Below are 25264 nucleotides of genomic sequence, written 5' to 3'. Positions count from 1 at the left end.
TTTCTTTTGTTTTCATGTGATCTATCACTCAGATAATTCTTGTACAAGTCCTTTCTCCTTTCTATTAAACATAAAGTCTTTTCACTAATATTCTTATTTGCAGTCCTAGCTTTCTTCCCTAATACACCTTCAGCAACTTCACAAATTATTTTTCTAAAATTTTTCCAACCGTCTTCCACATTATCAAATTTTAAACTCTCAAGTTTAGTATTCAACTGTTCCTGGAAAGTTTCTCTCAAATTCTCATCCTGGAGTCCACCAACATCAAAACTTCCCGGGAGGTAATTACCCGTCCGATATTTCAGCTTTAAATTAACCCTTGACACTACTAGATGGTGATCTCTACTTTTAACATCAATAAAAGCACTCCTATATACCCTAGTATCTTGTATTGATCCTGCCAGTCTTCGATTTACTATAACATAATCAATAAGGTTTGCTGTCTTACAAGGCTTCTCATTTACCCAATGGTCCACTCAATTTCCTTAACTTGAGGCCAAATCGCAGCCTTCCTCTTCCCAACTTCCAGTTTTATCACATCCACAAGTTATTCATCATCACAATCAAGAATGGCAAAGGTTAGCCACATACCTCGCAGTTTCCCATCTTACTAGGTTGGCAGTGAACCAGTTGAACTGAAAAATATCCTTAAAAAAAAGGCCATTGCTACGTTCCTAGGAGATAAAATCTGGCAAAAAGCTACGGTCCACTTTTTATCCTTGAAAGAAGGTATGGAATTCCATTCAAACTCAACATTTCCTACGATCCCAACTGTTACCAAGTCCCCTATAAATTTGAAAGAATCACCAGCACTTGAAACGATTGTAGAAGCACCAAGCCATAGAAAATAAAAAAAAAAACAAGAAAAAGCCGACCAACACAGTAACACAGAAATTGACGACTCCTCACGACGTCTCTTCGGGCGAGGATGATGTTGAAAGCAAAACCCAAGGGAAAAGATACCCAACAAGAATGCCTGACGACTAATTAATGTGTGACTTTTCGTTTTTAACTAATTTATCCCTTTCTAATTACATTGCTTTCAATTATTCCGATATAGAAAGTAATCAACTTGTCAACCCTATAAGCAGCCCCGATGGTACCTTAACTCATGCTAGTTGTAATTACCTTGATATTCTCGATTTTGCTACCAATGCGAAGCAAAAACTAGTAAATAATAATTCCCTTAATGTTCTTTGTTTCAACATCAGAAGCATCCGGGATAAGTGGCTCAAGTTTAAAGATTTAATTTCATTCAATGGTGTCTGCCCTTTTGACGTTATAGGATTAACAGAAACATGGCTTTCCGATAATGATGACACTAGTGATTTTTCACTCCCTGGTTACCAAATAATCCATATGCCCAGGAGATTGACAAAGTGTTCTGGGGGTATCTCACTTTTACATCCGTTCGAATGTAAATTTTACCAGGCTATCAGAGTGCAAATCTATTTTCTCTACACAAATAAATCTCAGATGTATTTATTCAATAATTGCTAACAGAGACCAAAATTCCTATATACTCTCCTTATTTTATAAACCTCCTCCATTTCCGACCTCATGTTTTTGTAATCTGTTTGATGATTTCTCTAATTTTATTAATCTACCCCATAAAAAGGCAATAGTTCTTGGGGACTTTAATTGAAACCTACTCAATGTTGGTAAAAGTATTGAATCTGACACTTTTTTTGAATCGGTAACCGCGAGTGGTCTTCTACCCACAATTTTTTTCCCCAGTAGAATCCATCCTGTGAGATCAACTTCAACATTAATTGATAACATTTTTGTATCCATTTCTTTGGGAAATGACCTGTCCTCAAATATAATATTTTCGGATCTGTCAGACCATTTTCCTATTTACTTGTCACAACCACTACCTCTACGCTCTAGAATTAATATCCCAACACCTACTAGAAACTACAGCTCTGCAAATACAACCCATTTAATCGAGGGCCTTAGAACCAGTGACTGGTCTGATGTTTTAAGTTGTCAAGAGGTAAATTCTTCCACAAATAGTTTTGCACAACGACTAAGTGAGATTATCCATTCAACTTTTCCAATTCGTAAACATAACGAAAAACTATCCCTATATGCCCATGGATGTCACACAGCCTCATTGTCTCCTCATATCGTAAAAACAAATTATATAAGCCTGTAAGATCAGTAGTGATTTTGACCAATCAAATTATAAAAATTATAAAAACTTGTACACTAAATTCAGCCGTGAACTAAAGAAAAGTTGTTAGTTTACGAAAATTCACAGATGCTATGGAAACATGAAAAAATTTTCGTCTGCCATTAACGACATACTCTCAAAAAATATAAAATCAAAGTCTATACCTATTCGCCTTAAAGACACAAATGGTAGATTATTTGACCGTTCACATGACCTGAAGCATTTAATAATTATTTTTCTAATGTTTCCCATACTGAATCCTGCTTCTCCTTACAGACTGTATTCCCTTGCTTCTATTCTAGATCCATGTTCTTCTGCCCAACTGATAGCAATGAGGTACTTCAAATCATCGGTTCTCTTCCTAATAGTTTTACACATGACTGTCTTGGATTAAGTAATACGCTCCTGAACACCATATCTCCTTTTGTTTGCGAAGCCCATCATGCATATTGCCAACCTGTCTTTAACCCATGGAGTTTTCTCTGATTTACTAAAGTCAGCCATTGTTATCCCAGTTCTTAAAAAGGGCGATCCAACTGAGATAGGTAATTATCGTCCAATCTCAATTCTCCCTGTTATATCCAAAGTGCTCGAGAGAATCATCTTCAGACTCCCTTTCTGTTTCTCCCTTTCTGTTTGACAGTCAGCACTTTGTTTCCTTGATTTCTCCTCAAAAATATGGCTTTAGGCCGAAATTTTCAACTTCTCATGCTCTAATTGACGCCACACAGTTCATACGCTCACAACTCGACCTTAAAAAAACTGCATTGGGTTTGTTTTTGGATTTTTCTAAGGCCTTTGACACGGTCGATCATAGTATTTTATTAAGTAAATTAAATATTTACGGTATTCGTGGTGTTCCCCTCTCTTGTTTTGATTCTTACCTATCTGGAAGGGTACAGAGTGTGAGCTTAGGTGGAGTATCCTCTCAGCCCTTACCTGTTCGGAGGGGTGTCCCGGAAGGCTCCGTTCTAGGCCCTATTTTATTTCTCCTATATGTCAATGATCTTATTATGGACCTGGGCCCTTCAGTGTATCCTGTACTATTTGCTGATGACAGCAACTTCTTCATCACTGGCACCAATTTATCATCGGCAGTAGCCTCTGCCCAAGTCCTTCTGAACAGAGTCCAGGCGTGGTGCCTTACGAATAACATGACCATTAATAGCAAAAAAAGTCAAATAGTATTATTCAGAGCCCCATACAACAAAGACGTAATTCAACCTGCTCTTGGTCTCAAGTACTCCTCCGACATCCTCCCACAAGTGGAGGTGCTGCCCTAGTGCTGCCCAGCAATCTCTCATTTACAGATCCATTATTCAAGGGGACAAAACACCCTCCAGTGTTGAACTAGCCACAAGTTCCTGGTAGCTTTATTAATATCTAACCAAACTGTATAATATAATTTAATCTCTCAATTTTCAACCAATTTTCTTTAATTACCCATGTTTTATTCTTCAATTTCTTTTTTTTTCAGTGTTATTTTAATTTTTTTTTCTTTCTTTGGTCATTAACAAGTTATCTTCTAGGATGTTTATTGTTATTGATTTTTGTGTTATGTTTTTATTTGAATAAATTGAATTGAATTGAAAAATTAGTATCAATGCGTAAAGCTTAAGAAGTTAATTTCGCCAAAAAAATGGGTAAATGAAATAACATAACAATAATAGAACATAACACTAACGAGTTATTCAAGTGTTTTATTTCTTTGTTATTGTTACTAGAACACATAAAGTTTTCGCTAGTCCAGTAAACTTTTCCTGGCACCCAGTTTTTCTTGTTGGTACACCTATTATTGGTTCCTGATAAGCATTTTAGGCAGGGACGAATCTCCAACATTTTATTGGGGGGAGGGCAAGAGGGATCCATATCTTGATAGTCGAGGGGTATAGGATAAGAAATACTTTTTTCTCCACATTATTGGGGCGCAACTGCCCCCTTGCCCCTCCCTCCCCCTCCCCCCAACGGCGCCCCTCATTTTAGGCAATGCAACAAATAGTTGTTCTACATATCCTTTGTTTTCAATACAATTGAGGGTAAGAAAGCTTGGCTCCATGCGGTTATGCAGCGATGATAAATAAGACGCAAGACGTAGGACGTAGTGGATGAACATGAGTTGTAGGACGTTAGACATCACAAGGACGTAGTTGTAGCAATATGATTATTAAAAGTCAGGGATAGGTACAAGTCGCTTTTTAATATTTAACCTGTAAAAATTATTGTAACCAAAAAATTATAATTAGTGTAAAAAAACCGTCTAAAAAATTAAATTATGTAGTGCGTATTAAGTTAATCGAGTCACTTTTTGTATCCCAGGAACAGTAAAATATAACTAATGACGTAGTTTGCGTAAAAATCTCACGGTTTAAATTTAGAAGGTTCTAATCAAGTTTTAAAACATGATTTATTAAATCACGTTTTAAAAGCAGTTTAGGATTAAGACTAAACAACTCTATTTGTATTTATCGTAGCTGAATCTACACATTGTATATCGTTTTAAAAAAATTAAAGAATTCAGTAAATTTTCTTTTGGAAGAAAAGGTACGATAACAAAAAAAAATGTGAGCTTTTCATGTCACAGAATAATTTTCTCAACAAATATCAAAAAAAATATCTTATAACCTTTTCCATCTCTTTGGGTTCTTTAATAAATTTCACATCAACTAAAATATGATAATCCACCCCCTTCCCCTCCCAAATTGCAGAAGAGAAGCATAGCTGAACTCAGGGGTTTATCCTGTTTCAAGCTCCTGAAATATTTCTCTGACTAGTAAATTGGCCTTAAAAATGAAGGCAAAACAATAATCTATAAAAAAACCTCTCCGACTCATAGATTTGTCTTGAAAATGCAGGTAAAAAAAGCTCTTATATGAGACTGTTAAACAAAGTGCACGGGAGGTAAACTTCTTTATTTACATTCATTTAATAACCCCATCCCCAGGATAAAAATTATTTGGGTATCCCCCTCCCACCCCAAACAAATCCTGTGAACGAACCTGTAGCAGAACAGCTAAGTTGTTTAAAACCCTAGATTTAATACTTGTGTAATTTTTACACATATAGAAGGACCCAATACGCTTTTCACTGATACTATTTCAATATCCACTTCAACAATTGTCCAATATTAGGGGGAAAGACCCACCAAGAGCTGAGTGTTTGCATGTCTGAAACAAATACATTTGAGGAAAAAAAATTTGTAAAAACTGAGGATTTGAGGAAAAAATTAAAAATTGAAAACTAATTTACTTACTTTAGGACCAGTAAAACCTTGTTTTCCACTCCTTCCTCTGGATCCTCTGAAGCCCTGAAAAGATGAACTAAATTAGCAAAATATTTTAAATCACATCCTAAGACGGTAGTGTAGTGTGACCAGGCAGGATGTAGACATGATTTGTTATAAACATTACAGAACGTGCTTCATTACTGAAAATCTCAGCAATATTGTATTTATTAACGTTATAAAAAAACGTTTAAAAATATACTCTGTTTTCAGTGAGGTGTAGATGATGTTCAGGTTTTTATAAGCAACAGGAAGTGATAGTCCTGCTCCTGCTTTCTGTTCTTTGCAGTTCTTAGTTTTTGTTTATTTTAAGTTCAATTTCATTTTTTTGTAATTTCATTTCGATTCGGATTTCTAATTAATAAATTATTTATGTTCGTTTTACGCTGGAATTACTGTTTGATTTTATTTCCGCATACCTTAGGTTTAACTAAGGTTGTAACTTATGTTTGAAAAACTACTTTTGTGGAAAAACTTTTTTCAAGTTAATTTTTGTTCGTTTTTAGTTAAGTCAGTTTATAAGACAGTTTACTCTAAATATGTCCCGAAAGTTTCAACTTAATGCCCATAAATATTCCTAAGGTATTGCACCTTTCGACAACCTGTATGGATATATTTTTTATTTATTTAGTTAACTACCCCATTCTTACAATCATCCGGAAGATTCAATTCAATAAGCTTAGGTATCATAGACACTTCCTTTGAAAGCCTGGGATGCCAGCATTGTCTGTTAATTTAGCTATACATCCCCAACAACCTGCCCTGAAAGTTTCTAAGTACTACCACTAGCTGCTCCCAAGATATTGCACTGATAACTTTCTGGTAATCTGAATGCAAGTTGTTTCTTTGGATTTAGTTTCAATTTCCCTTAATTTTCCCAGAAAAATCAAACTTAATATATGCTCTTTTAGTGATGTATTGCAGCTATATGCACTTTGATAACCTGGGTGTCTCTTTTGATTTAGTTCGAAAGTTGTAGTACTAACAGCCTCAATGTAGTAGTCGAAGTCTCAATCGCCGAAGTAGTAATAGGAGTAGTAGTTGCAGTTGCAAGCAGTCACAAGCAGTCGCAGTTGCGGTCACAAGTAGTTGCAATTGCGGTTGCAAGTAGCCACAGTTACAGTCAAAAGAAGATGCTTTGCTTTTGACTGGGTATCTTTTTATTTAGTCCATAAGTTGTTGGACTAGCAGCCGCGATGTAGTAGTCGAAGTCTCAATCACACTAGTTGTAATAGGAAATGCAGTTGCAATTACATTTAGTCACTAGCAGTCGCAGTTGCAATCCTTAGTAGTTGCAATCGCAGTAGCAGGTAGTCACAGTTAAAAGCAGATGCAGACGCAAATAGTCACAGTTGCAAATAGTCAAGGTCACAATTGCAAGTATTCGTGGTCAAAAGTAGTCACAGTTAAATATCTGTAGATGCAAGTAATTGCAGTCACTAGTAGTTGCAGTCTTAGTTGTGAGTGGTCACAGTTGCAGTAGTCGCAATCAAACCAGTCGTCGTCACAAGTACTCAGAAGCGCAAGTAGTTGCAGTCACAAACAGCTGCAGTCGCAGTCAGAAGTAGTTGTAGTTGCTTTTATAAGTACTTTTAGTTGCTATTAGTAGCCATCGTAGTCATAAGTAGTCGCGATCACATTTAGTCACAGTCACAACAGAAAGTTGTAGTCAAAATCACAACTAATTTTAGTCACTGACTTAAGTCGTCGCAATCACAAGCAGTTACAGTCACAAGGAGTTACAGCCGCAAGTAATAACAGTCACAAGTAGTCGCAGTCGTAGACAATGCCAGTTGCAAGTAGTTGAAATCACTATTAGTCACAGTCACAATTAGTCACAGTCACAGGTAATTGCAGCCACAATTGCAAGCAGTTGTAAATAGTCGCTGTTGCTAGGAGTCACAATAGCAGTCACAATTAGTCACAGTCACAGTGCGCAGGCGTCACGGTCACAAGCTGTCGCAGTCCCAAGTGTACACAGTCGCAGTCACAGGTAGTCACTGTTGCAAGTGGTCACGATCACAGCAGTTGTAGCAGTAGTAGTAGCAGTAGCAGTAGTAATAGTAGTAATAATAGCAGTAGTATCAGTTGTAGTAGTACTAGTAGTAGTAGTAGTAGTAGCAGTAGTAGCAGTAGTCGTAGTAGTAGCAGTAGTAGTAGTAGTAGTAGTAGTAGTAGTACTAGTAGCGGTAGTAGCAATACTAGTAGCAGTAGTAGTATTAGTAGTAGTAGTGGTGGCTGTAATAACACTAGTGTTAGTCACAGTCATAGTTATATACACATAGTATCTCTTGGTTAGTTCAACATCCCACCCAAAATGTCTTAAAGGTTTCACCCTGATAGCCTTAGTAATAGCGGTAGCAGGAATAGCAGTAGTAGTTTATGTTGCATGCATTTAGGGCCTTTGGGTTAATTCAAAAGAAATACACTGAGCGGCTCCTAAGGTATTGCACATATGTCCTTTTCACATTCTGTATGCAAATAGTGTCTTTTGATTTAGCTAAGCATCCCCCTCAACATTCCGTCTAAGTTTCACCCTTACAATCATAACCTTAGAAGTAGTAGTAGAAGCAGTAGTAGTGTACAAATAGTGCCTTTTGGTTAGCTAAATAAACCCCTCAACATGCCCTGTCATTTTCATTTTAATGCTCCAATTCAGCCCTGCGATATTGTCCAAAGGTGCTTTTGATGACCAGTGTGGATGTATTGTTATTTGATTTACTTCAACATCCCTCAAAATTTTGAAAATTTCACCATAACAACCTTAGTCTTAAAAGTAGTAGTAGAAGTAAAATAGTACTACTACTACTAGTAGTAGTAGCATGCACATATTTTTTCTCTAAATCCCCCGAACATATCCTGAAATTTTCAAATTAATGCCCTTGACCGTTCCTGAGATATTGCTGATGCACCCTTTAAACAACTTGCATGTACTTGATGTGTTTTTATTTAGTTGATCATTTCTCTCATCAGTCCCTGAAAGATTCACCTCAATAGCCTTAGCCCTTTTGGAGACCAGGAAAAAACATCCCCCGTCCCTTTTTCCCTATAACAAATCCTATGTCTCAAAGATGGGGAAATTGAATAACTTACACCCCTCGTTTCAAGGGCTGTATGAGTCAGGTTATCCCCAGGAGCATTGTTACTGGACGTTTTAACAATGTTGAAAAAGATTGCTATCTCAAAATTATAATCATCATGGTATCTGCGGGGGAGGGTGGAAAAAAAGGGTGCTGGAGTTGGGCTGGTTTTCCCCAAATCCTAAAAATAATTCCTAAAACGACACCAGGACTTTCGATTTCTAATCGAATGAGCCCCTTCCAAAGTTCCTACGACAGTTCGTTCCATGTAAAAAGTATCTTGGCGAACAACTATAACGGAACAGACAATATATAGACGCTATTTCCTTTTTTACTTAGGAAGTGCTATTACGCAGCATATGATCCAATCTGTATTATTGTCGGTACATCATGTTCTGTTGTTAGGTAGAAAAACATACAATAACATTACAAAAAGATTGTTGCTCTTCGTCGGGTACATTATAAAAACATACAGCGATGGTCCCGACTGGCCTGTCAAATAAAAATGCTAACAAACAAACTGACACATTAGCCCTTTAAAGGGTTAGCCGACCCAAAACCATTTGTATAAATATTTAAGAGCCAAAATTTTCAGTTTGATCTTCACTTTGGTTTTCACTCTGGTTTCCACTTTATCATTATCCTTTTGTCCTTTATTTTGATGTAATCTGAATTGTTTTTAGAAGGTAGGCTGATTCTTTGAACAGCCGATCCAAATCCATTTCAACAAAAAGTATAGAGCCAAAATAGGCAATTCGGTCACCAATATTTTCAAATTGGCAATAAGGATTTAAATTTAAAATTTAGGGGGTAATTCAATAACTATAAAGGCTTATAATGATGGTTGCAGAAATAGCTGCAACCTTGTGAAAAACAACAACAGCCGATAAAAACCAAAATTTTTTGGAAGAATTGTCATTTTTAGCTGATTCAGGAGCGGTAGCTATTATTGTGATAAGTCTAGAGATAGCTGCGAGAATAAATTTATGGAAATTTATAAAAATAGGCTGAAACCCTTCAAAATGGCGTTAGATATACTACTACTACTACTACTACTACTACTACTACTAACAACTCACCGCAGCACCAAGCCGCCTGAGGCCAACAGCTACACACGCTCCTCCTTAATTCCAATCTATTCAAAGCCTCCATTTTTACGCCCGCCCGCGAAGTTCCCGTTTCCTTTAAATCCTTCTTTATGGCGTTCTCCCACCCCAAACGAGGACGACCTGCTTTCCGTTTAGCCCTAGACGGTTGCCCAAAAAGAACAATCTTCGGCAATCTGTCATCCTTCATCCGCTCAACGTGCCGTAGACACCTCAATCTTTCTTTCATTATAGCCTTAGAGAGCGGTATTGAACCACATTTTTCGTATAGCCTATTGTTTGAAATACGGTCAGTCAGCTGGGTACCCAGAACAATCCTTTAGCAATTTCTCTGGAAAACATCTAGCAAATCTTCGTCCGCTTTTTGGAGCGTCCATGCTTCTGAGCCATATTTGACCACTGTCATCCCTCTAGCTTCTAATATTCTAATCTTGGTTTGCAGACTTATCTTCATATTCTTCCAGACTTTTTTTAACTGTGAAAAGACACCCTGAGCCTTGGCTATTCTATTTTTAACATCTTCACTGCTCCCACCATCTTTACTAATAATACAACCAAGGTAAGTGAAGCTGCCCACCAGATCAATCTTTTCATTACCCAACGTAACCTTTTCATCTTCACTTATTCCTAGCCTTAGTGACTTAGTCTTCTTAACATTAATTTTCAAACCAATTCTAGCACCCTGAACTCGCAAAACCTCTAAAAGTTCATTTTGCTCACACTTTCATTTAGGATGCTTAAATCATGAGCATAATCCAGGTCCAGGAGACTTTTTCCTCCCCATTTGATTCCGTGGTCTCCCATTGCCTTTCCTGTGCTCCTTAAAACAAAATCCATCAAAATAATCCATACAAAGGGGGATAGAACACAACCCTCTCCTGATTTAATCAAAACCAGCTGCTAACCTCATTTCCTACCTTAACCGCAGCAGTGTTATTCTCATACATATCACTAATTACTTTAATGTATTTGTCTGGTATACCATACAAGGATAAGACCATTGCTAAAGCTCTTCTATCAACAGATTCGAACACTTGCTCATAATCTATAAAACTGAGGACCAAAGGTGTTTGACAACTCATGCACTTCTCAATTATTAGCCTAAGAGTGAAAATTTGGTCGACACATCCTCTACCTTTAAAACCGCACTGCTCTTCTCTTAAAACTTTGTCTACGGCATCTCTCAGTCTAAAAAGTATCATATTACTAAGTAATTTACTACCTACAGAGACCAGACGAATCCCTCGATAATTACCACACTCAATTTTATCACCTTTCTTATAAAGTCGCTTAATTAAGGTTTTCCTAAAATTGTTAGGTACTTCCCCTTTTTCTGAAATTATATTCATAATCATCATTAGCTTATTTCTAACCTCAGAGCCACCATATTTAAGAAACTCATTTACCACCCTATCAGCACTTGGAGCCTTATTATTCTTGATTCCTGTTAGTACTGTTGCTAATTCCTACTCACAAAAGACATCTTCCTTCGCATCCAAGGCATCACCAACCTCTTCATTTTCCTCTGTTTCTTTTCCTGCAACTCTATCTCGGTGAAGCAAGTTCTCAAAATGTTTGGCCCGTCTCTCTTTAGTTTTTTCCTTATCACTAATTGGGACCCCATTCCTATCTTTAAGTGGGCCAAGTCCGGATTGACTACTCCCTCTCAATTTGTTAACGTGCCAGTACAATATTTTACTATTATGCCGTCTAGCTGCATCCTCCAGATCATCGGCAATTTTATCCATAGCCTCCACTTCACGCCTCCTTAGTTCATATTTTAATGCTTTCTCCACTTTCTTTACATTTCTTTTGTTTTCATACGATCTATCACTCAGATAATTCTTGTACAAGTCCTTTCTCCTTTCTATTAAACATAAAGCTTTTTCACTGATATTCTTAGCTGCAGTTCTAGCTCTTTTCCCTAATACACCTTCAGCAATTTCACAAATTATTTTTCTAAAATTATTCCAATCATCTTCCACACTATCAAATTTTAAACTCTGAAGTTTAGTATTCAACTGTTCCTGGAAAGTTTCTCTCAAATTCTCATCTTGGAGTCTACCAACATCATAACTTCCCGGGAGGTAGTTACCCTTCCGATATTTCAGCTTTAAATTAACCCTTGACACTACTAGATGGTGATCTTTACTTTTAACATCAATAACAGCAATCCTATATACCCTAGTATCATGTATTGATCCTGCCACTTAAGTTTACCTTGAGTTATAGCCGGTGACTTTAATTGTAACCTGTCCGAGCCGAATTCTCAAGCTTCACCGCGTACAACACTAGTTAAGGGCTTATTTAGTGATTTCTTGTGTGTTTTAGATAAATCGTCCGATTTTATGTATCTGTCAGAGCCGAATTCTCAAGCTTCACCGCGTACAGCACTAGTTAAGGGCTTATTTAGTGATTTCTTGTGTGTTTTAGATAAATCGTTCGATTTTATTTGTGTTCACACGTCCTCGCAAACTTCCAACCTGGACCACGTTGTAGTATTGTCAGATCGGCGAGCAGATATAGTAAAGGTTGTGTTTGATTATCAGTTGTCTGATCATCTTCCCATAACTTGCTCTGTCGGTATGCCATCTTCTGGTCACCAAACCAAACCTCTTGCTCCTTCAGCACCTCAAAACCGTCGTAACTGTCGAAAACTGATCAACCCTCATTCATCGAGTCGGTAGATTCAGTCCTGAATAAAATCAGCGTTCCATTTCATCTCCTTCAGAAGTCACTCCAGTTACCTCAAAAAGAGGTTTCGATTTGTCTAGATATATATTGCACAGAAATCTGCCATGCTCTCCACTTCGCAGAAAAAAAGCTGTTCCTTTGCAACGAATTCGTAAAGGAATCATTCCCAAGTGGTCGTCAAATACAGATCTCACCATTTCATGTAGTCAAGCAAAATTTTGGTTTTCAGTATGGAAAGAGTGTGGAAGTCCGAATATGGATCTTGCGAACAGCATACGGATTTTCACGAAGCGGAAGTTTTCTAAGGCCCTGGATCGGCACCGGAAAAATCTAGTCAATCATTATTCTGCCCATTCCAAACAAGATAGAAATATGTTCTTCAAGTTTGTCTCTCGTTCTGCAAAAAATTCTTCGTCACCAACCCCAGCCGAGATCCCTGAAGATGAATGGTATGCCTATTACAAATCGGACCTCTCAGCTCCTGACCCCTCCATCGAAGAACCTTACGAGGCTGCCTTGGATTAGTTTCTATCTTCTCATCCCGATGAAGATTTTATCATCAGTACCCGCTCTGTAGAAGATGCCATCTGTAGAATTAAATAGAAAGGCTCATCGGGCATTGACGAGGTCACTACGATCCACTTGAAACACGGAGGTAAACTTCTCGCGGCACATCTCTCTCTGCTTATGCAGATGATTTTAGCTCAAGGGATCTTTCCTGTCTCTTTCTGCATCGGAGATCTGAATCCCATTTCTCAAAAGGGGAAAATCTGAAACTCAATGTACAGCATTCCGTCCGATAACTGTATGTATGTCACTGTGCAAGCTCTTCGAGTTACTGTTCATGCAGGAACTAAAAAGCATGCTACACTACTCCACACCAGTTCGGCTTCAAGCGAGAAACTGGATAGGCTGATGCCTTAACAGTCATTGCTAATGTCTTGATAGATGCCGAATCTTCTGGAGAGAGCCTTTCTTTGGCAGGACACGACATTAGACGTGCATTCTACTCTCTAATCCATGCTGCAATGCTTTTGGAGGCCGGTCATTCGGAGCTGTCATTTTGGAGCTGTCATTCGTTCTCTCAAGATTCTGTATTCTAGATTATGGATCCGACTGAAGCTACCTCCTGACAAGGGTTTGACCCCCATTCCGTGCACCCGACTAGTTCCAGTCAATCAAGGAGCAGTCACCTCTCCAGACCTTTTCAATAACTATGTCCTTGATGCACAAGATCAATGTCCATCTTCGCTGATTCTGTAATCTGCTAACTTGTCTTTGGTATGTTACGTGGACGAAAACCTGAATCTTAGCCGAACCCTTCAGTGGACAATTGATATCTTTGAAATCTTTGAAGCCAAATATCTTAAAGTTGGACTTCAGTTCATTTCTTCAAAATTGGAAATCGTCCTATTCAATTGGAAAACTGATTTTTGTGTTCCGACCATTGCGCTTGGTTCTAACTCTGTCCAGCCAGTGGATCACCTCATTTATCTAGGTTTACCCATAGGTTCGTCTATCCGTCTCACCCGAAAAACTTCTCCTTGAACAGCTTAAACGGTGAATTTCAGCGACTCACGCCTCAGTTGTATCGTGCAAACTCCGATTCAACCGGCTGCTTCTACCAAGCTTGTATAATGCCATCGTTCTTCCTCACATTGTATATGCCACGCCTTTCTGGAAACTTCTCACTAAAACTAACCAGAATATAGTCAGAGCGATGTATTTTTGTTTTGTGAAGTGTTTGCTTCGTCTACCTCCGTGGTAAAAGAACCGTATGTAATTGAAAATTTTAAAGTCGCAGACCCTGACGTCGCCGTCCCTAGACGAATAACGAAGCATAATAGAAAAATACGCCGAAATCCACACGAAAGGTCCCGTCTAATCGTTCAGCGAATCAGTGATTCGTTTTCTTTGTTGGTTCAGTTTGTGTCTTTTTTTTCTTTTAAGTGCTCCGTCTTGTTGATTCGAAGGGTTATTCAATAAATAAATAAATAAATAAAAATCAGACGGATATTTCATCACTTATGTAAAAATAATGACAACGTGGTTCTTTCTTTGCAATGAATTGCCAAAAAAATCCCAAGGATATTTCATCACTTAGGTAAAAGTGATCACAACATGGTTCGTTCTTTGCTATGAATTGCCAAGAAAAATCCGAAGGATATTTCATCACTTATATAAAAGCGATAACAAAGCGGTTCTTTCTTTGCTACGAATTGCCTTTCATCACTAAGGTAAAAGTGACGACAACGTGGTTCGTTCTTTGCTACGAATTACCAAGAAAAATCCGAAGGATATTTCATCACTTAGATTGAAGTGATGAAAACTAAGGATTGCCAAGAAAAATCTGAAGGATATTTCATCACTTACATAAAAGTCATGACACCATGGTTCTTTCTTTGCTACGAATTGCCAAGAAAAATCCGAAGGATATTTCATCACTTAGGTAAAAGTGATGACAACGTGGTCCGTTCTTTGCTACCAATTGCCAATAATAATCCGAAGGATATTTCATTACTTAGGCAAAAGGGATGACAACGTGCTTCGTTCTTTGCTACGAATTGCCAAGAAAAATTCGAAGGATATTTAATCACTTAGATAAAAGTGACGACAACATGGTTCCTTCTTTGCTTTGAATTGCCAAGAAAATTCCCAAGGATATTTCATCACTTAGGTAAAATTGATGACAACGTGGTTCGTTCTTTGCTGCAAATTGCCAAGCAAAATCTAAAGGATATCTCATCACTTAGATAAGAGTGATGACAAAGTGGTTATTTCTTTGCTACGTATTGCCTTTCATCACTTAGGTAAAAGTAACGACAATGTCGTTCGTTCTTTGCTACGAATTGCCAGGAAAAATTCAAAGAATATTTCATCACTTAGGTAAAAGTAACGACAACGTGGTTCTTTCTTTGCTATGGATTGCCATGAAAATTTCCAAGGATGTTTCATCACTTAGGTAAAAGTGATGACAACGTTGTTCGCTCTTTGCTACGAATTGCCAAGCAAAATCCGAAGGATATCTCATCACTTAGATAAGAGTGATGACAAAGTGGTTCTTTATTTGATACGAATTGCCTTTTATCATTTAGGTAAAAGTGACGACAACTTCGTTCGGTCTTTTCTAGGAATTACCAATAAAAATTCGAAGGATATTTCATCACTTAGGTAAAATTGATGACAATGTGGTTCGTTCTTTGCTACGAATTGCCAAGAAAAATACGAAGGATATTTCATCACTTAGATAAAAGTGATGACAACGTGGTTCGTTATTTACTAGGATTTGGCAAGAAAATCTTAAGGATATTTCATCACTTAGATAAAAGAGATAACAATGTGGTTCATTGTTTGCTATGAATTGCCAAGAAAAATCCCAAGAATATTTCATCACTTAGGTAGAAGTGATGACAAGGTGGTTCGTTCTTTGGTACGAATTTCCAAGAAAAATCCTAAGGATATTTCATCACTTTTGTAAAAAATAATGACAACATGGCTCCTTCTTTGCAACGAATTGCCAAGAAAATCTGAAGGATATTTCATAACTTAGGTGAAACTGATGACAACGTGGTTCGTTCTTTCCTACGAATTGCCAAGAAAAATCCGAAGGATATTTCATCACTTAGGTAAAAGGGATGACAACGTGGTTCGTTATTTACTAGGATTTGGCAAGAAAATCATAAGGATATTTCATCACTTAGATAAAAGAGATAACAATGTGGTTCATTCTTTGCTATGAATTGCCAAGAAAAATCCCAAGAATATTTCATCACTTAGGTAGAAGTGATGACAACGTGGTTCGTTCTTTGGTACGAATTTCCAATAAAAATCCTAAGGATATTTCGTCACTTCGATAAAAGTGATGACAAAGGGGTTCTTTCTTTGCTACAGATTGCCTTCCATCACTTAGGTAAAAGTGACGACAACGTGGTTCGTTCTCTGCTACGAATTGCCAAGAAAATCCGAAGGATAATTCATCACTTAGATAAAAGTGACGACAACGTGGTTCGTTCTTTGCTACGAAATGCCAAGAAAATCGTGGTTCTTCCTTTGCAATGAATTGCCAAGAAAAATTGGAAGGATATTTCATCACTTAGGTAAAAGTGATGACAACGTGGTTCATTCTTTGCTACGAATTGCCAAGAAAAATCCGAAGGATATTTCATCACTTAGGTTATAGTGATGACAACGTGGTTCGTTCTTTGCTACCAATTGCCAAGAAAAATCCGAAGGATATTTCATCACTTAGATAAAAGTGATGATAATGTGGTTCTTTCCTTGCTACAAATTGCCAAGAAAAATCCGACGGATATTTCATCACTTAGGTAAAAGTTAGGACAACGTGGTTCGTTCTTTGCTACGAACTGCTAAGAAAAATCCGAAGGATATTTCATCACTTAGATAAAAGTGATGACAACGAGGTTTTTTTTTGCCATGAATTGCCAAGAAATATCCGAACGATATTTCATCACTTAGGTAAAAGTGAAGACAACGTGGTTCGTTCTTTGCTACGAATTGCCAAGAAAAATCCGAAGGATATTTCATTACTTAAGTGAAAGTGATGACAACTTGGTTCATTTTTTGCTACGAATTGACAAGAAAATCCGAAGAATGTTTCATCACTTAGGTGAAAGTGATGACAACGTGGTTCATTCTTTGCTACGAATTGCCAAGAAAAATCTGAAGGATATTTCCTGCAAGGGATATACATTCGAATAAAAATAAAAACAAGAGTCTATTCAAGTATTCAACATCAGAATTAAAGAAAACAATGTTTTGATGTTAGCTGATAAGAACTTTCGAGACATTAAATATTTGTCAGTGAAGAGCCAGTTTGGAACAGAATATATTCTATAGACAAAATTTTGGAAAAAAACATTGACTGTGATCCAAGCCCCTTTTTATACTACAAACTTGCTGTTACAACACTTAAATCTTACATTGCAGGGTGGTTTTCAACCCATTATTTATATCGTTAGAAAGGTAGAAAATCAACAAGAAGATAATTATATACCAAGAAATATAAAAGATACAAAAGGTAAAGAAAATATTGAAAAACGTTTTTCTTTCATCTTGAAGATGAGTTGATTGCTTATAGAATAAAAAGAAATATTTGTGAACAAAAAAAATATTTCTGTACGTTACGAAACGCATTTTACGTACGTAGAGGAAAGTGTGTGCTCTACGATGTCTAAGCCTATTAAAACATAAAAAGAATAGGTAAATGACATACACCTTACTTTTTAAGTATTTGTTTTGCTTTTATGCTTGTCAAGATATTTTAGCTTTTTAATTTTGTTTACCTATTACTTATTCTTTTGCCATTTTGTACGTTGTCCCTCATGTTTTAAAATGGTTTTAAATGGCATGTTTTTAAACATGCCGTTTAAACGACATGTTTTTAAATGGTTATATAGATTTTCCATTTTTACATTCAAAGCTTATTTTTGTTACCTTTTCTGTGCCAAAACCATCTCAAACGTGTAAAAAAAACACCAATTCATTTAGAATGTTTTTTTTTACTTAGTTTAGTTTTTGTTTTAATATCCATTTCATATTGCTAAACAAAAATTTTTAATATCATTTTTCCAAACAATAAAATATTAATGCAGTAAAACTTTAAACTATGAAAATAATTTCCAAATTTTTGCTTAAGCATTTTAACCATTCAAAACATATTTAAATAAACATGCTGGCAGAGACTAATGAGGTAAATAACGAAAAAAGACTTACCCGTGGCCCCTGTTCACCTCTCTCGCCAGGTATACCAGTATTACCCTGAAAAAGAAAGTATAAGAAGAGAATGAGACATACTTAGAATTTAACCTAAAAGTCACTACAGACACTTTACTCATTTCGTAGCAAACAATGTAAATTTATAAGTAATTTGCAAGTTGTATTGTTGAATTATAATTCTAGGACGTTTTGAAATAAAAATGAACAATAATGTTCGGGTTGTAACCATTTTTCTAGCATTATTAGAAACATCTGTATCCTTATAAATTTGATGTATCCTTTGTGATGGCTATATTTTGTTCCTTTGTGTAGCGTTTTATATAGCCATAAGAACTTCAAGGTGAATGGTAAGTCCTCCTAGTGGGTACCCGTTGAGACCTTGAATTCATTTTTTTCGCTACTAATATATAAATCTTCGTTCTTATGTGACCATCGAGGTTAACTGTTAACCTCGACTATTGTTGTTCTTCTGCTTAACTGTGGGTGTTATGGGCGCCCATAAGCTGAATTTCAGGTGGGGCTTGCCTGGTTTAATTGGAACTTTTAATGCTGTATAATAGAAATTTCAAAACTAAAGTATAAAATATAAGGTAGCATCATTCAGCCAGGAGGGCTGCCCCTCCATATGGGCCCCATGACTTTTACAACCCACTGATGAAGAATGGGTACAAGATTTTACAAATGCATCTACATAGATCAGTGTCCGCAACAACTACACCACTTATTCAATTGCCAGAGCCCAAACGGTGGCACTTCTACCAAAAGAACTGTATCTTTTTGTTTGAAATGTAATCCTGACCTTAAATAAAACTATTAATTCACCAGCGTAAACGATGAGTAGAAATAAATCATGATGACCTAGTTCATAGAGAAATCATGAAATACGATTATAAATCGTTCAGTATTGAATTAGAGTTCAAAGAGTTAACAGCTAAATAAGTTTCAATTCAGTCGAATAAAACACATAATTAAAATCTCATCAGCTTAGCTTGCGTAGTCAGCTAGTTTGACCACTACTGTTTATTAGTGAATTATTATAGCTGTGACGTCAGAATTTTTTAATTAGAGACGTAGCGATATATCATTCAACGAGTGAACTTGTTTGACTAGTTATACCGGCGTTAAACCAGTCTCTGACATTTAGATACTGCTTGGATACTTGCCAGTAAGTCTGTATTTGATGAAATTCTAAATGAAAGCATAAATCTCACCTGAGAGTGGATTTTATAGCTAAAGAAATATGTCGTCAGTCAGCCAGAAAACGTTTGATGACGGAATGAAGGCACTGGGAAAGAAACTGGATCTCATAATTAACCAACAAAAAGATTTTGCTGTTACACTGTCCTCGATTTTAGATGAGGTTCAGACTTTGAAAAATGAATCGAAGTCTCGTGATGCGAAGATTGCTAGTCTAGAAAGCCAGCTTGAGGAGCAAAAGTCAAAGTGTGTTACAATCGAAACAAAACTGCTGGAAATCGAAGTAAAAGACCGAAAACTCAACTTAATCATCTTCGGATTACCGAAAGAGAAAAACCAACAGACAGTTCTCGCGAAAGTGTCTACGCTATTAACATAAAAAATGGAAATCACAGATAAAATCCAAATATCACAGTGCTACCGGGTGCCTCAGAAATCAAATGTGTCTAACCGTAAACCGATCGCCCCTCCAGTTTTCGTAACAGTGTCGTCAGAAAAAGATATTCAATCAATCTTCAGTTCGATATCGAAGCTGAAAGGAACTAGGGTACGGATTCGCACGGACTTGCCGGCCAAACTAAACTCTGTTTGAAACGAGTTACTGTCTAAGGGTAAGGAGCTGCGAGATAATGGATCCGCACAACTCACACGAGTGAAACAAAAAGGGGCCAAACTCTGGCTAGAGTATAAATCGGATTCTGAGTCGCAGTGGGCAAAAGCATAAGAAATATTTAAGGCGACTAGTGTATAGATTTTAGATCAATCCCGCTCTAGATTGATAATTGTTTCGTTTTTGTGTTTGAGAAATGTAGATTTTTTATTTTTATTTGTTATTTAGGCTTGATCGGTTTAAGCTTCTTTCGATTATTTCTACCCCAGTTATTTTTGTTCTACTTATACCTCCTTAACTTAGGTCTTCTCAAAGGATGATAAGCATAATAGGTTTTCATGACTCGGCAGTGGTATTTTACATGTATTCGGTCAAAGAGAAAACAACACTTTTTCTAAAATAAGACCGTCATCCTACGTTTCTCCTGATGAAATAAACAGACTTGAAGATAATTCATTGCGAATGGGGTTTGTGAATGTACAAGGACTCATGAGTTCTATTGATGAACTAACAAATTTATTACCAGCAAATCTATTTGACATTTTGGGGATTTGTGAAACATTTATTAATTATGAGACAAATTATAATGTGAAAATCCCGATAATGAATCTATTATCATTAATAATAATAGAATTGTCCATGAAAAAGGCGGCTTTGGGTTATTTTTGAAAGATGGAGCGCAGTTTGAGCGACTGCCAGAACTGGAAAAATATAATGCTGAAAAAGTGTGTGAAATACTGGCTGTTGAATGTCGGCTTGGGACTATAAAAAATCAAGTTTATGTTGTATATAAGCCCCCGTCGGCCCCAATACCGCTTTTTTTGCAATCTCTGGACACTTTACTAGCATCTTTGGTCGATAAGGATGTTGTGGTTATAGAGGGTTTTAATATAAACCTACTGGAATTTAAAGAAAATACCCATACAACAGAAGTTATTACATTAATGACATCGAATTCCCTAATTCCTTCGTGTACAATTCCAACGCGTGTTGCATTGACTAGTGCAACTCTCACTGACATCATATTTTTAACAACACCAGCCACGTCTTCGCAGGTTGTTCTGACAAATTTCTTTGATCATTTTATGTTAATTTCTGATGTGAGATACCAGATTCATAAAATAAAATCACCAGAAACAGCAACCCGGATTATTAATAAAGAAAATATAGTATGTTTAAAGGATAAACTGAATTTGACTGATTGGTCTCCTGTATTTGATGCTGATGAAATAAACTCTGCGACGGATTATTTTTTAGATGAATTTAATGCTGCACTTGATGAGTCGTGCCCAAGAGTAAAAAAAAAAGAAAACGGAAATATAATCAACCCATCCAACCATGGATATCGCCCGGCCTTTTGACGTCAATAAAACATAAAAGCAATCTCTATAAAACTTTAGTATCTTTCCCAAGTGAAGAAAATAGAAGAACTTTCAAAAATTATAAAAACCTACTTTCAAAAATAATACGCAAAGCTAAAATGAAATTTTATTTCGATTCTTTTAATGAAGTAAGTAAGTCCCCAAAGAAAACTTGGGAACTAATCAACTCATGTTTAAATTGATGGCGGACGTCTTCTTCACCATCAAACATACGGGATGCCCATGGCAATACAATTGAAAGGGAACTAGAAATGGCAAATTAGATAAATTCCCATTTCGTGTCAATCGGGCAGTCAGTAGTTAATAAGCTCCAACGTAATACGTCCCATGGGCAATGTAATTATCGTACGTACCTAGGAAGTCCTTCTGAAAAATCTATTTTTTTAACTCCGGTAACAGAGGAAGAGCTTGCTAAGGTTGGTAAGCTTTTAAAGAATGGAAATTCCCCGGGGATTGATGAATCGTCGACCAATATTGTTAAAGCCATTTTACCTAGTATTAATAAAGTAATGTGTCATTTAATAAATTGTTCATTTAGATCGAGAACTTTTCCGGATTCTTTCAAAAAAGCGAAAGTGTTACCGCTATGTAAAGGTGGTGACCGGACTAATTGCTCGAATTATAGACCTATTCTTTCGGATTTTTTGGGTTTCAGGTTTTTCTAAACTAATGGAGCGATATTTTTATAATCGAATGTATACTTTTCTCTGTTCAAAAGATTATTTTTCAAAAACACAATATGGATTTAGAAAAGAGCATAGTACGCAGGATGCTATATTAACTATGGTACAATTTATTCTCGAATATCTGGACAAAAAATGGATCCCGGCGAGTATATTTTTGGACCTTGAGATGGCATTCGATTCATTATGCCATGAAATATTCTTGTACAAATTAAACCATGGTGGGATACGAGGACCTGCGCACGATTTTATCGCATCTTACCTAAATGGTCGCTCCCAAGTGACTATGATCAACGACACAGTTTCGGATCCATGTTTGTTGTTAAATATTGGTGTTCCGCAATGTTCTATGCTGGACCTACTACTTTTTATAACACACATAAATGGCTTTGCATCAGCTACAGAAAACCTTGGTCTGAATGTTCTTTTTACTGACGATACTGGGTCATCACTTACTGGACATTCGGAAGAGAATCTCAAAGATAGGCTGCAAATCGTATTTTCACAACTTCTTGTATGGCTAAATGCTAATCGTTTGTCCTTAAATGCATCAAAAACCAAATTTATCATTTATAGTAGAATTGGGCAGAAAGCACAAGGAATTTCAACAATATCTGATCATGCTACAAATATTCAAATTCAAAGAGTAACTTCACTCCGGTATCTGGGTATTATTATTGATAAAAATCTGTCATATAAAGAACATTCTAATAGATTACAGGTTAAAGTTGCTCAAGGGGTTGGTATAATGCGAAGGTTTCAGCATTTTTTTTTCCATATGAAATCCTACGTCTAATTTTTTTTGCGTTGGTTCATTCCCATCTTACGTATTGTCCTCTGATATATCTGGCAACATTCAGATGTCATGTGAAACCGATACAAATTCTTCAAAACCGGGCTCTTCTAATTTTACAGAAATATTTACCATCACCGTCTTCGAATCCTAATAAGAGTAAAACAGAAACTGTATATCTTCTAACTAAAATTTTGCCTGTTTCACAGATATTCACCCTTAATTCTTTTTTATTTAAAGTAAAATATGACCGGTCGGAACTACCTCCGTACTTTCGTTCGAATAATTTTTTCCCTGTGCAACATGTCCATGCTTATGAAGCCCGACATAAATGGGACATTCAGCACCTAAAATTAAGCACAGAGAGATCACGGTTCTCGCCATTATTTTCAATAACGGGTTCATGGTGTCTTTATCTACCATTTATTGATTGCAGCAAATCTCTTCCAAATATAAAAAAGCAATTTCATTCTATCCTTATAAATAAATTCAAGAATTAATAATATATTAAAAAAGTGAGTACATTTGAAAATATTGTTTTGTTGGGTGTTTTGCCCTGTGAGCTGCCGGTCATCGGTTACCCTTGCTCGCCCGTTTTTTTTCTATTGGTGTGTTTTCGGTGGATCTTTGCCGGGTGTCGGTGGGTTTGTGGGGTGGGTGCCCGTCTATTGATGAGTCATGGAATAACTCTCATTTATTTATTTTTTGTTGTCAAAGAGGTTTATTCCAATTAATGTACCGGGTTTTTGTCATTCGACCTTGTGTCTCCGGCGTTTACCAACTATTTATGTTTATTTTGTACAGATATTTTAAAATTAAACCTTGAACCTTGAAGAAAACATGTTCTAAATAGACTTGAACCTTACTCTTACGAGAGTTAAAAATGTATTCTAAATCAATTAAACCGAAATAATAATTTTTGCAAATACGCAGATATTGATTCGACAAAGAGCTAGTTCTTTAGCCTTTATAGTCTTGTGTCATTTATTTCTATTTTTTATTTGCATGGGGAGGGGAAAACAGACATCTTAATGGTAGAGCATTCAATTGTAAATTGCTAGGTCACAAGAGGGGAAGTGTAAAGACTTTCGTCGGTTCACATTAATAATATTAATTTCAAATAACTGAATGTGGCGAAACAAGTTTTATTTTTTATATTTAAATTTAAATGAGACATTGTATTCCAACTTTTTTTTTTAAATTTAAGCTTTGTATTTTTTTTTTGGAATTCACCATATGTAGAAGAAAGAAATCTATTGACGCGAATAACATACTTTTCAACACTTATTTTAACTATAAGTGGATCAAATATGTGTCACATATTCGGCCACATATTTGTCCACGAAATGGCATAGCATTTTAATTATTATTGGATGTGACACCTGACAAATTAATCTTTCTTTTATTCTAATGTATTTTTTATACATTCAATGAAATGAAATTTCATTGAAATTTCTGACCTTTTATGACCTTTTTATGACCTTTTTTGACCAATATATGACCTTTTTCATCATAATTCAAAATAATTCAAGTAATTCAAAATAATTTTAAATAATTCAATGATTCAAATATCAAATATTACGTGAAAGCCAATGAAATTTAAATTTCTATCTTTCGGACATTCTTCAGTATTAACAGCCGATGAAATGGAATTTAAATCCAATCAAATATTTCTATCACAAATCAGATAAAGGTCTAAAAATGACGTAATATTTTTCATCCCTTTTTGTCATGAAATCTTAGGAAGTTCGATTTTTCATCATTCGGACATGAAATCCAGTCAAAAAAATAATAACTTCAAATGTTCTGATATGTCTAATATTTTTGTTTGTGAAATTAGATAAAATGAAATTTTATTACTCTTGCATGGTTTTAATAATTAAATAATTTGAACTCTAACTAAGTGAAGTGGACTTCAGTTAGAATGTAGTTCTACGGAACAAACTATACTTACTCTGTCCCCTTTTTCTCCAGTTGTACCAGGCCTTCCAGGGATACCTTTGTCACCTTTATCTCCTGGTGGGCCAGGGTATCCTGCAAAAGACAAATAGGTTGAATTCAAGGAAAATTCAATTAGAATTTGACCATTTCTGAAACAAACAGTGTTCTTATTGTAAGAATCCGGTAAATAATGGCTTTTCAGAACACAGTTTTTTTAGTTATTTAATGAAACTTACGCAGTCAGCAAGTAAATTACAATCTTTGTCATTTTTTTATCCTTCATCCGTAAAATTGGCCATTCTTTTATTCTGGCTCTAGAATAAATTCTAGTTTTCAATATTTCCACATATTTTGCTTTTAAAGTGTCAGATTTTAGAATTTTCACATTAGCCATTATACCGAATAACTTGACTATATTAGGCTTACCCTTTATCGGCCTTTTCCTCTGTTTTCACACTTTTATTTTTCAATTTTTCCGCATTTTTGCTTTTAAAGTGTAATATTTTATAAATAACACTTTAGGCAAGTCAAACGATTCATAATGGGGGCCTTAAAACTTTCTTTTTACTCTTCAAATCATGAGAAA

The 25264-nt window shown here is 36.1% G+C and overlaps 1 protein-coding gene across 1 annotated transcript in view; it reads right to left on the bottom strand.

Annotated features, from left to right (window-relative positions):
* LOC148956984 (uncharacterized) overlaps positions 1–25264 on the bottom strand; it is a 247290-nt gene that overhangs the window by 101332 nt on the left and 120694 nt on the right. Inside the window, exons 11-13 of the mRNA XM_089088075.1 lie at positions 24692–24771; positions 18070–18114; positions 5427–5480 (exon numbers count right to left, since the gene is read on the bottom strand). Coding sequence (XP_088944201.1) covers positions 5427–5480; positions 18070–18114; positions 24692–24771 — 179 coding nt within the window. The remainder of the gene's footprint in view (positions 1–5426; positions 5481–18069; positions 18115–24691; positions 24772–25264) is intronic.

This window comes from Artemia sp. Qi Xiang Cuo, chromosome 1 (genome assembly GCF_049724085.1).
Source record: "Artemia sp. Qi Xiang Cuo chromosome 1, ASM4972408v1, whole genome shotgun sequence".
Classification (NCBI taxonomy): Eukaryota; Metazoa; Arthropoda; class Branchiopoda; order Anostraca; family Artemiidae; genus Artemia; species Artemia sp. Qi Xiang Cuo.
The sequence above is the reverse complement of the archived record's forward strand: the minus strand, read 5'-3'. Positions and strand labels throughout refer to the sequence as shown.